The sequence below is a fragment of the Cryptomeria japonica genome, chromosome 5 (genome assembly GCF_030272615.1).
Source record: "Cryptomeria japonica chromosome 5, Sugi_1.0, whole genome shotgun sequence".
Lineage (NCBI taxonomy): Eukaryota > Viridiplantae > Streptophyta > Pinopsida > Cupressales > Cupressaceae > Cryptomeria > Cryptomeria japonica.
In genome coordinates, this window is record NC_081409.1 from 316,024,912 (window position 1) to 316,037,193 (window position 12,282).

A 12,282-nucleotide genomic window follows, 5' to 3' on the forward strand; every position below is an offset into this window, starting at 1 on the left:
CAAAGAAAGATTGGGAAGCTTAGGAGGAGTTTGGTGAGGATGATTTAGGGATAACAAACACCAGAGGTATTAGTCAATCTGCTCTAGACATACTGGGTAAAGGCAAAAATGGTAGAGGCAAATAACCTAACAAACAAAAGCGAGAAGCCAAGGCAACTGAAAAAGGGTTTGTCAATGTGGCTGATTTCTTTAAAATGAAGAGTACCAAGGGAGAGAACAAATCCCTTGGGAAACAATTAAGATCACTACATGGAATGTCAAGGGTCTGGCGGGTCTTGACAAATGCAAGATGGTGAAGCACCATCTCGATAGAATAGCAAGTGACATAATGTTTCTACAAGAAACAAAGTGCAACGAAGAGGCAGGAGAAACATTTGTCAAGTTTTGCAAAGGTTGGAAAGGTGTTTTTCAAGAGGTTGATGGTTCTGTAGGAGGGCTGGGAATCATATGGAAACCTAATTTGGTTGAGGTTACTCCAATTAGAAAGAGGAGAAATTGGATGGCTTGCAGAGTACAAATCAGATTCAGTTCTTTGGATTTTGTTTTATGGAATGTTTATGGTCCTACACCAACAATAGATGAGGCAAAAGTTTGGGATGAACTTAGTCAGGGCATTTGCTCCTACAAAAATGAGAAGTTCATTTTTGTTGGAGATTTCAATGCAATTCTTGATTTGTCAGAAAAAAGCGAAGGTCGTGGTAGGGTTAGCAAAGATATGCTGGATTTTAGGATATTTGTTCAACTGATTGGTGTTGTTGATTGTTTGTCGGCCTCTAGGTGGTAGACGTGGACCAACAGAAGGATGGGTTTTATTAACATAGCATAAAGACTGGATGGATTTCTTTGTGGGCCTCAGTGGGAAATGAACAATATTCCTCTCTCTACATCTACACTTCCTATTGGAGTCTTAGATCATTTTCTGATTCAGTTGGAGTTTAGTTCAAAATGTTGTTGGGGCAATGGTTATTTCAAGTTCCAAAATATGTGGTGGAGAGAGAAATCGCTTCTAAAATCATTGGAGTTGTGGAATGAATGCAGTTTCAATGATACCATTAGCTATTGCTTTGTCAAGAAAATCACTTACATCGAGGACAAGCTTAGAATTTGGAACAGAGAGGTTTTTAAAACTATCTTTGAGGGGAAGGAGGCGGTTGAGAATGCTCTAGCAAAGTTAAATGAAAGAGTTGTCAGTTATGGAATGAATCAGGCTGACTACCTCAGAGAAAAGGATTTGAAAGCTAAGCTATTTGAAGTTCTTGCCATAGAAGAAATTTACTAGAAGGATGAAGCCAAGGAACTTTGGATTCAGGAGGGGGATAATAACACCAAGTATTTTCATGCGCCAGTTAAAGCCAGAAGATCACAAAATCAAATCAATGAAATTGTTGATGATGATGACACAATCTGCAAAGACAGGGATAGTATTGGTAAAGCAGTGCTGGAAAACTTCAAAAAGATTTTAAATGTTGATGGGAATGGAGATCCTATTTGCAAAGAGGAGTTTCTGGGGACGATCCCAAAAATTGTCAATGATGATGATAACATGATGTTGATGGAGCCCTTTACTAAAGAAGAAATTAGGAATGCTATGCTTGGGTTGCATCCAGACAAGGCACCCGACCTTGATGGATTCCCCACAAGATTTTATCAAAAATGTTGGAGATTCAAAGGGAAATTTATTAAGGAATTGAACAACAATGTCCTTGTTACTATCCCCAAGCAGGCTAGTTGCAAATCATTGGAGGACTTTCGGCTAATCACACTTTGCAATACCATCTACAAAATTTTGACAAAGGTTCTAGCGAATAGGTTAAAGAAAGTAATGAACAAACTTGTATCAATAGAACATAATGGCTTTACTCCAGGCCGAGAGATATCTGATAGCTTCATACTCACTACTAAAACCATTCATTTAATGATTGCAGACAACAAGACTTGCATGGTGATCAAATTAGACATCAGCAAAGCTTATGATAAGTTTTGATGGGAGTACCTGATCAATGTTTTGGAGAGATTTGGATTTGATAAAAATGGATCAAGGTCATTGAGGTATGTATTGAAACACCACACTTCTTTACTGCGGTCAAAGGAGCTATCTTTGGGTTATTTAAAAGTAGCAATGGAATTAGACAAGGCAACCCAATTTTGCCTTTCTTATTTGTATTGATGGATGAGTCCTGAAGTCGATACATTTACAAGCAAAGGAATAATGGAATGTGGAAAGGTATTTCAATTCGTGAGGAATTGAGCTTGGTTACTCATTCATGGTTTTTTTATGACACTACTCTATTTGGAGAAGCCACATTAAGGGAGGTAAACATAATCAAAGCCACTTTGGATATGTATGCTAAGGTTGTTGGTCAACAAATCAACAATAGGAAAACACAAATTTTCTTCTTCATCACGAAGAAGATAGTACAAAATTGATTTGCTTGAATCCTAGGGTGGTCGATTGGGTCACTACCATCCAAATATCTGGGTATTCCTATGTTCTCTGGAGCATCCAAAATTTCTTTATGGGAGGAGCTTATTACAAATTGCAGACAAAAGACTAAGGCTTGGAAACACAAATGGTTGTCCTTGCCAAGGAGAATTCTTTTAATCAAAGTTGTTTTGGTTGCCACCCCTATTTATGCTATGTCCTATTTCAAACTCTCCTCCAAAGAATTACAAGCGTTCAAAAGCTTCTTCAAATGATTTATTTGGGAAGGACAAAGGAGGCTAAGAAAATCCCTCTCTTAAATTAGGATATTGCATGCATAACAAAAGACAATGGTGGTGTTGGTCTAAGGAAAATGGAAGGGCAGAATATTGCGATGAGAGATAAATTAGTATGGAGAATGTATAGAGACCCTAAGAAACTTTGGTGTAAAATAATGCAGAAAAAATATCTCGATGGTGATGACCCGACTAGGATCCTTACATTTTCATTCTCTTAAGGTGGCTCAGCAGTTTGGAGATTTATGAAGGACTGCAGGTATGTGATCACGAAGCACTTAACGTGGAAGATTGGAGATGGTAAGAGAGCCAAATTTTGGAGATACTCATGGGATGGACATGAAAGTATTTGCAATTTTTTTGGTGAGAAAGAATGGATTTTTTAGGTTGAGTTGGAATATGGGGAATTAGTGGTTGATTATGCAAAGTAAACTTTACCGAGAAGTGGAATATTTGAATGGATCCCCATACAATGTCGGAACATAGAGGTGGATGTAATGGAGAGACTTAAAGAAGTTTTATCTCATACAAGGATCTTGTTGTGTAGCCAAAGGGATGAAATTATTTGGTGTGCTTCTCGGTCGGGAGAATATAATGCCAGATTAGGTTATAAGTGCAAACTATACAAAGAGAGGTGACAAAGTGGCCTACAAAGTTGTGCTGGAGCAAGATGGTGGCTCCTAGAACTGGAGCCTTTCTGTGGACAGTACTTCATGGTAGAATTCTTACAGGCGAGAGGCTCAAAACATATGGCTTTCCTAGGCCCAACATATGTGTTTTATGCAAAATTGTTAAGGAAACCACTAATCATCTACTATATGAACGACCTTTCATGGGCCACTGTTGGAACTGGCTTTGTAGTGAATTGGATTGGACCTCGGTAAGGGAAGAGTGTTTAGTCAAATTTCTCAATGATGTCTTGCATGGTAGACATCCAGAATGAAAGGAATCAAAGGATCTTTGAAGGGAAAGAGCTAACCATGGAAAAGGTCATTGAGAGGATCAAGCAAGGAATTATAGAGATTGCTAACAAAAAAACTTATGCAAGGAAAATAGAATTTATAAATGAGTGGGACAAGAGGATCTAGGCAAAATGGGAGAGATTAATTCCCCCAAACATCAATGTAACTTCCAAGGCTACATACCATAAGATGCGAGGTGGACTATGCTAATGGAGGGTAGAATCAAACTCAACTTCGACAGTGTTGTGAAAGGAAATCCAGGGGAGGGTGGATACATATGCATATTGAGAGACATATGAGTCCTAAATAGCCTCTCTTTCATTTAGAGCAAAAATTACAATTATAAATTACCATTTGGTGAACAAACGCCAAAACATGAAATTGAAAATTGGAAAATTTAGCCAGATTCGAAAACTGGAAACTTTCTGAAAAATTGTCCAAATTCCAACAGCCATAACTTTTGATCTGGGAATTGGATTGATCTACAGTTTGAACCATCAAAAATCTCTTTGAGTGAAGAATATGCTAAGAATCTGCTCTACCAATTCCCGCCATTTTTAGGGTCATTCGAAACCGTTTAATACCTCAAATATGACATTTTTTTTTTCAATTTTTCAAGAAACTAAAATTGAATAACTTTCAACCGTAAATGATTTTAACTTGATTATTTCACCAAAGTACTTATTTTTTTAATTTTCAATCTTCCTGCAAAATTCGGGCTCCATTCGCCTTTAAATAAAAACTTTCTATTTTGGGCAGTTGGCTAGAAAAAACAACTTGTCAATTCTGAAAGTTGGAATCACTTATTTAGCCAAATGGGCATCCATAAATGCAAAAACATTAAAAGAAAACTAAATAAAAAGGAAATATTTTTGGGTGATCCAGGATTTCCCTTACACCACCGGGTGCTCCTCCATCAAATGTAATGCCTCATGTGCCCACAGACATCGAGACATCTTCTAGCCCTCTTTATCTTGCCATGTTCACCTTATTTTGCCTCTCTAGACAATAGTTCAACCCCTTGCATTCTCTAAGGTTTTCACAGTTGGTTTTCTACATCTTGCTTGGCATATTTCACTCGTTTGTTGCATCACAACCGCTATTGAAGGTTCGTCTACCTAAGAGATTCATGTTTGCCTTCAACCTAGCAAGCTTCTTCTTTTTTGGTGTTTGAGGGGAGTTCTTTCTCTCTTCTCTCTTGCATTGCATTGTCCATTTGATCATCTTTCTTATAGCACATCGTTCATGGTATTTCTTTTATTGCATTTTTGTTATTATCTATCAATAAATCTTCTTGGACGTTTGTGGAGGTGGAAAGACCAAAGTAGGGGTTTTACTATGGCAAACCTCTTATCACAACCCCAACATTTTTATCCTCATTCATTTGTGTGTTATTTTGGTGAAGGAAGGCATAATGTTGGTTTGAGGCTTCATTCATTGGACCCTTCATGATTTTCTTTTCATCTTTCTCGTAATTTCATTAGTTTTTTTTATTCTATTGATATACCATTATGTTATTTTTATACCATTCAATATATATAACCTTAAGTTCTGGTCATTATGCACCTTTTTTTGAATCTTTATACCTCATCCATACATGACTCTTGTGTGTCGTTTTGTCATCCTAGACCTGTGTGTACATCTTGGACAAAGAGCATACAAAGCTTGTCAGATGGTCTCAGTGACTAGTATTTTTAGGTTTTGTGGTTAGAATATATTTATCTATTAGTATTAGATAGTTTTTCCCTCTCTTTTCATCCTAGTGAGTATACTTAGAGGTCAAAGAACCTCAAAGGTTTACTCAATATGGAGAAAAATTTATTGAGTCCTCAAGGGGTTTGACTACCCTTCGCAACGATTCAATTTTCCTACTCTACATTTCGGTGAAACCGATGTGAAATTGCCTCTTGATTCAAAACTTGTTAAAACTTTTATAAAATTTTCTTTAGATTAAACAATTAACGCTTGTGTCTATTTTCTCTCTTGTGCATTCTTTAGGTTGTTAGAGTGTTGTGAGGCTTTTCTATCAACTTTACTACCCAGACTACTTCAAGGATTATGGTGAGGAGGGCCTCTAGACCTAGCATTCCCCCTGATCAATATAGCCCCACATGACATGGTCTAACATTTTCAAGAACTATGGATCCTAATGATCCTTTTGCTTCTCAACCTCTTATTTTAGGTCTTGGCTGAGGAGGTTCTACTATATCTAGATCTCAGCCTAACTCTTGAGATCATATATTGATAAATACCCCTCCAGGGTTTCTTCCTATGGATCATGTCTTCTTTGACAATTTTGTTTGATCATATTCAATCCCTTGAGGAGAACCTAAGGGATTTTGAAGGTTTCTTGAATCAAGAAAATGTCCTCCCTAGGGCAAAACTGTCATGGGTTATCTGAGAGAGATGCTTGTCTCAGATCATAAGGGTATGGAGTTGTTAAAGGAATTATCAATGATTATGGGATATCACATGCAACCTATTGAACCTAATACCTTAGACACTCAATCCAATATCACCGGTCCTTAGATTGGTGTCACTATGTCTGGGGTGTCAATTCATATGGTGGAGACCAGTCCTGCAATTGATCCTCTATTCGGTAGTACGATTCCAAGCATCAATATTTATCATACTCCCTTGGGATACACTGGTCTTACTTATAGCTCTGTTACCACTTCCATTATTCATGTTTCTCCTATTGGTGATGGTTTGGGTGTTGATATTGATGCAAGTCCTAACACTAGTCCCAGTGTTTGTGTTGGTGTTGGTTCTAGCGCTCATGTTTTTGCGAGTATGCATAATTTTCCTCCACCTTCTCCGCCCAATAATCTTGTCCTTAATACTAAGTTGTAAAATATGGGATAGCTTCAACAACATATTGAAAATTTTATTAGTGCTTCTAATCAACCCTTGCTTCCACCATATTACTATCGTAGTCCTCTTACTTTGCATGTCCTTAACACTAGCCTTCCCCGAGGGGTGGAATCTCTGAAATTTGATTGCTATAATGGCGATGAAGATCCTTAGTTGCATATTGACTCTTTTCTTACTTTATGTAGTGATTATCATAGTCAAGATCATATTTTACTTAAACTATTCTCACACTCTCTCAAAGGGATCATGTTAGAATGTTATATCTCTTTAGAAGACTATTCACTTCAAACTTTTGATCAATTAATGGATTCATTTATCAAATGGTTCCAAGTTAACATTGGCAGCAAGGTCACCATCAATAATCTTGCTCATTAAAAACAAAGATCGAATGAGTAGATAGTTGATTTTATCTCAAGGTATTAATCTATATCTACTATAGTCCCTTATGCCCCGCCATATGGTTATATTCAAAGAATATTTATTGGTAATCTATAGCCAACATTGAGGGAAAATCTCTCCTTAAACATATCCAAATTTCACCAATATTTTCTCTACTCTCACTGATTATCAACATACATTGGCCCAATTCAAAGATATTTATTCGAAATTCTCGTGTTGATACCATTGGAGGTGTGTCTTCCTCGGGTGGGTACCAGAAGATCAAAGTATTGGATAATGTGATTACAATTCCACAATCAACTAAGAGAAACACACAAGAGTTTCAATATAAACGGGTATTTACTAAGTTATTTGATTCTTACTTGAGTGCGTTGCAAAAATTATTAAATGATAACTTGGTGACCCTCCTTGTGATTAGACCTCTTCCAGACAATAGACCATACCCTCATTGGTATGATGGTTCTAAATTCCATTTGTATCACCATGTGTGTGGCCATGATACTAAATGTTGTATGCATCTATGACACATTGTCCAAGACCATATAGATGATGGTACCATCCAAGTTGAATATAAGAAGCAAAAATATAATAAGCCTATTGACAAAACAAATTGTGTGTTGTAGTTCTATATCAATCCGTTCCTGCCTCATTTATCAAATTTTATTTCTGCATCATCCACCCCTACATTGAGTGATTGTCCTTATATAAACATGGTCACTATCACTCTAATTTCTCCCCCAAACTAGAGGACTAAATGTATGGATATATCATCCACACCTCTGGACTTGTCATATAGTGGAGACTTTGCTCCTCTCTAAATCCTTGCTAAAATCAATAGTAACACTATTACAGGTGTTATGGTTGACCCATCATGTAGAGTTGATGTAATCACAGAGGAGGCCCTCTTTATTAATAGCATCTATCAAACAAAATATGATGAATGTCATGTTACCATATGGACACATGATGGAATTTTTGTTCCATCCATGGGGTATACCACAATGATGATCCTCATGGGACCCAAGGCGGTATCTAGTACATATGTTGTTATCCCCGAGTTGGACCTATTTTGTGTAAATTTGGGTATTCCTTGGTTGTTTTCTATGGAAGTGGTCCCTTCAATGGTACTTATATGTCTTAAGTTTCCTCACAAGAGTGTCATGCAAACTATCCAAGATATTAGATATCATCCATTGGTGTCCCATGGAGGCTTTACTCTTGATCATTTTTGGCCTACTTTGGTGGGACTTATGCTTCCCCAAGGTGATTTATTGTATAAGACTTATTATAATTATAAAATTAAATAATTGGGATCTAGATCAGTCCAACCTATAGTGTCTTTGGCTCCCCCTACATCCATCTCTATTCCTCCATCTTTGTCTACTCATGTATTGTAGAGTGTCATGTCTTCTATTTCTTCTTCATCAGGGGTTAAAGATAAGCCCATTCCTTAGGGTAGACCTCCCCATCTATCAAAGACCACACAAACTCCAACAATTTCCTATGTTACTATAGTTGTACCTAGCATAGACAAAGGAAAGACGCTTGCAATACCGAAGTCTAAGGCCCATCCTTTATTTGAGCGATCTATCCTTGAAGATATCCCTTGCCCCACTCTATATGGTAAGGGTAAGTGGTTGTATTATGCTCTCCCCCCCCTTTGGCTCTTACATCCCAGCCTTTGAGGGCTCCTCCTATTCCTTTGCCTAATCTTAGAGAAAAATGAGGAAAGTTGTTCATGGTTGAACCTACTATTCCTACTACAATAACACCTCCTACTTCATTTATTGAGCCTTTGTCTTTATCGACAACTGCATTGATGACATCTCTTATGGAGTAGGATGTTATTGAGATTTATCAAGCTTCTCTTCCTAGTCCTCATCTATGTCAAAACCATCTTGTGTGCGAGCATAAGCATCATCAATAAGTGATGGCTAGGGAATGTGAGGTTGTTTTGAAGGACGAGGGTGAGTTTTTTGTGTCTGCATGTTCTCCTACTGCATATGTGCCTACTTCTAATTTCATTGATCATATCGCTAGCTCTGCTTCCACTTCGCTCCATCCTTCATGCTTCTTATGGTTGCTTCAAGGCCTATCAATGAACCTCACCCTAAGTGGGTACATGTATTCATTGATCCCTTCTTGGAGCCATCATTTATCATCTCTTTTCTTGGTATCCCTCTATTATCCCATCCTATGGACATGTTGTGTATGTTGGTTCCCAAACCAATAGTCCCTAAATCCTAGAGGAATTGCCACTAACTCATTAGCAAACTCGGGGTGGGATTTGACCAACTTGACAAGACTCTATCACAAAACTGAGATCTCCTACTCTTTTGGCTCTGCGAGACCAAGGCAAGTGAACCTATGCAATGTCCTAATAACTTCAGCTTCAAAACACTCTTGACATTACATGTTACAACAAATCATCCCAATGAAAGATACTAAGGAAGATGGATAAACTCCTGGTTATGGATTCAACCTTAGTTTGTAAATATCTAAGCATTGATTGAGGAAGGGGGGGGTATACACTAATCCTACTCCTAATGTTGAAAGGAAATGCAAAAATGAAAGAGATTTGTCTTAAGGAATGATTCTGAAAACTGAAAAACAAATCCCATGACTAGTGCCTTATTAGGGCAGTAGATTCATCCTACAACAGGTAGCAAGCGAATCCAAATAGAGTGAACATAACCAACTAGGTTTGAGTATTAATGCATGACATCAACACTCTCTGTTGAAGCTTTCTTGCAACCATGCTTAGAGATCCTGCATATACATCATACCATTCCTCATTCTACCTTAGGCATTTAATCTCTTCCTTGAAGAGAAGTTGAAAGACTAAATGACACCAAACTTGATGGGACAAATTAAAATGATCCTTGATCATATATTTCATAAAATGAGAACAATACATGAAGGAGATAGCTTGAGAAAAACTCATAAACTTTGCTTGTATACTGACTATATCTATTTGAAAACAAAAGATTACATGCTGAGAATAAAAACTCTAAACTACTCTAACTTAGAACTGTGCATGGAAGTCTTGCTTCCAGCCCTTACAAAAGATGTTGCACTCAGAATCATACTAAAGAGAAGGAGAGAAGAAATATATACATTCAAAGAAGAAAATCCTAGTCCAAACCCTAAAGGAATCACTGGAAAAGACTTGTCTTCAACTTGAAATCTGCACTTAATTCTATTTGACCCCACAAGATAAAAAATTTGCACACTTCTCTATCCCTGTCCTTTGATTACCTTGAGCCTGCTGTAGATGTTTTAAAATTTGGAAAAAATCTCTCTTCCAGTTGCTTGCCAAAACCAAAATCCGTACTATGCTCAAAACTTTCTATTTTTAACAAGTTGTCCTTTGATTTAAAAAGCTTACACTTTTCCACTTCTCTTTTAAAACTGAGAAATGTCCTTCTTGCTTGAAAATTGAGAAAATTTCCCATTTTGATGAAAGTCAACAAATGACCTTTTGTTGGAGATTTCCCTATGAGTTAAAAGTAGCAAAATAGATCCCCTTTAATGAAGATAAGCATGTGATTTACATTTTTCACCTTTGGAACATACTCAGAAAATATAATAATTTCCTCTTTGACAAGAAAATAAAAATGCTCTCCTAGAGAAGATTCACATCTTGGGTGAAAAATACCCATGCTGAACAAAATCAACATGTTACCTCAATCTTGCGATTGTACTATGTCATTTCCATTTGTGGGTATTAAAAATACTTCCAAGATGAAGTTGTATTATCTCCTCACCTTTATACCCTTTTTTCTTCTAAAGTATTGAATCATTTGTCTAAAATTTTATTTCTCCCAATACTATTTTTTCAGAGAAAAAATCACCTGTTACTGGCAACATGATTCACGTTTTCCCCCTTTAACAACGAATTTTCATTTGAGTGAAAATTATTTCCCTGGACACAAACTAGGAACCTGCACTGGTGAAAACAGATCCCCCCTCTAAAGGAAAGCCACACCTTCGAATTTGACCTCTCTGTATTCCCACTGGACGCTCTTCATACACTTATCTCTCACATACTTTCAACTACTATGCTGCATAGTCATTGCTAATTCCCTGCCACTGAATCAAAACATTTAGTCCATATGCCTTGAAGGACTTCATTTCGTTCTCCCATATTTCCCATTTTGCACCGCCCTTCACCATTATGCCTAAAACATGGAGTTGCGCCCTTTGTGGTTTGCATACACGGGCTGTCCAGTCTCCCTTTTCTGCGCAAAACCTAACTCACATAACGATCCCTTATCAACATAACGATCTCATTGTAGGGGATTGAGGAATTGACTGATGTATTTACAAAATGATGAATCTGATGGTTCAAACTGCATACGACCACCTTTCACACTGATCATGAATCCATCGCAACTTTACAATGGCAAGATGTGAGATATTAAAACAAATACGCGACATCTGCCAAGAACATGGGTTGCCCATATCCCGTCTCACATCTTATACGCAGGCGTCCAGGAAAGATATCACACACCACTGCCATAGTTGATCCTGTATTTTGAGTTCCTGTCGTTGACTCTTAGCTATCCTTGCATTAGACGTCTCAATTCGCAAAGCAAAGAAAAATCACTTCGGTCTACCCATCATTTCCACTGCCCCTGAGCCCACTGGGTTTGCTTTTCCCATGGCTGCTTCAAAGTTTCCCTAATTCTATTCCTTTGTTCGCTTTCACGCACTTACTGATTTTCCCATACGCTCAAGTCTTATCCCACGGTGGCTTTGATGTGCTGAAGATTTCACGCGGGATAAGGTTTATCCTTGCTCCTTTTGCATTTTGACTTACGCCGCGTGCATTTTCACCTTGCCCTCAACAACCGTGGGATAAATAAATAAAAACCTCCTCCTGCATGCATTTCTTAGCCCCCAATGCACTTGGGAGGTGCTCTTCTATGCGCGGGATAAGAAAATTACTTTTCCCCGCTTCATATTTACCTTCCCCCCATGCAACTTTTGCATGTGCTCTGGAATCATGTGGGATAAGGATTTAATAAAATCCTTCCTTATGCCCTTCATAAAATAGAATATTACTTTGGCGACCCTTCTCTTCTTAGAGAAACTTAAAACTAGCAATTGCACCTTGGTGTGCAATGGGTACGCCGAGGAGATGAAGAAGGTAAAATAGAAAAAAATATGGTATATTTTTGCATGCATTTATGTAAAACATGAAGTCAATAGGTAAGCTTTTAATAAATAATGTTGTTTGTGTAATAAAAGTCTCAATGGAGAATTCATAGCTTCAAATCAATTATGCATTTACTTACATGGATTCAAACATGATTGAAACAAAATC

At 37.5% G+C, this 12,282-nt stretch overlaps 1 protein-coding gene across 1 annotated transcript; it reads left to right on the plus strand.

Annotated features, from left to right (window-relative positions):
- The first annotated feature begins 289 nt into the window (after positions 1–289).
- LOC131063048 (uncharacterized) lies at positions 290–1,279 on the plus strand. The gene is made up of 2 exons (XM_057996824.1): positions 290–703; positions 857–1,279. Exons 1-2 carry the CDS (start codon positions 290–292, stop codon positions 1,277–1,279), a joined length of 837 nt encoding a protein of 278 aa, XP_057852807.1.
- The last annotated feature ends 11,003 nt before the right edge of the window (positions 1,280–12,282 follow it).

Excerpts from the sequence above, each read along its gene's own strand:
- LOC131063048 (XM_057996824.1), top strand. The coding sequence starts at position 290 with ATGGTGAAGCACCATCTCGATAGAATAGCAAGTGACATAATGTTTCTA. Across the intron at positions 704-856 it reads AAAGCGAAGGTCGTGGTAGG|TGGGAAATGAACAATATTCC; the intron begins GTTAGCAAAGAT and ends TGTGGGCCTCAG.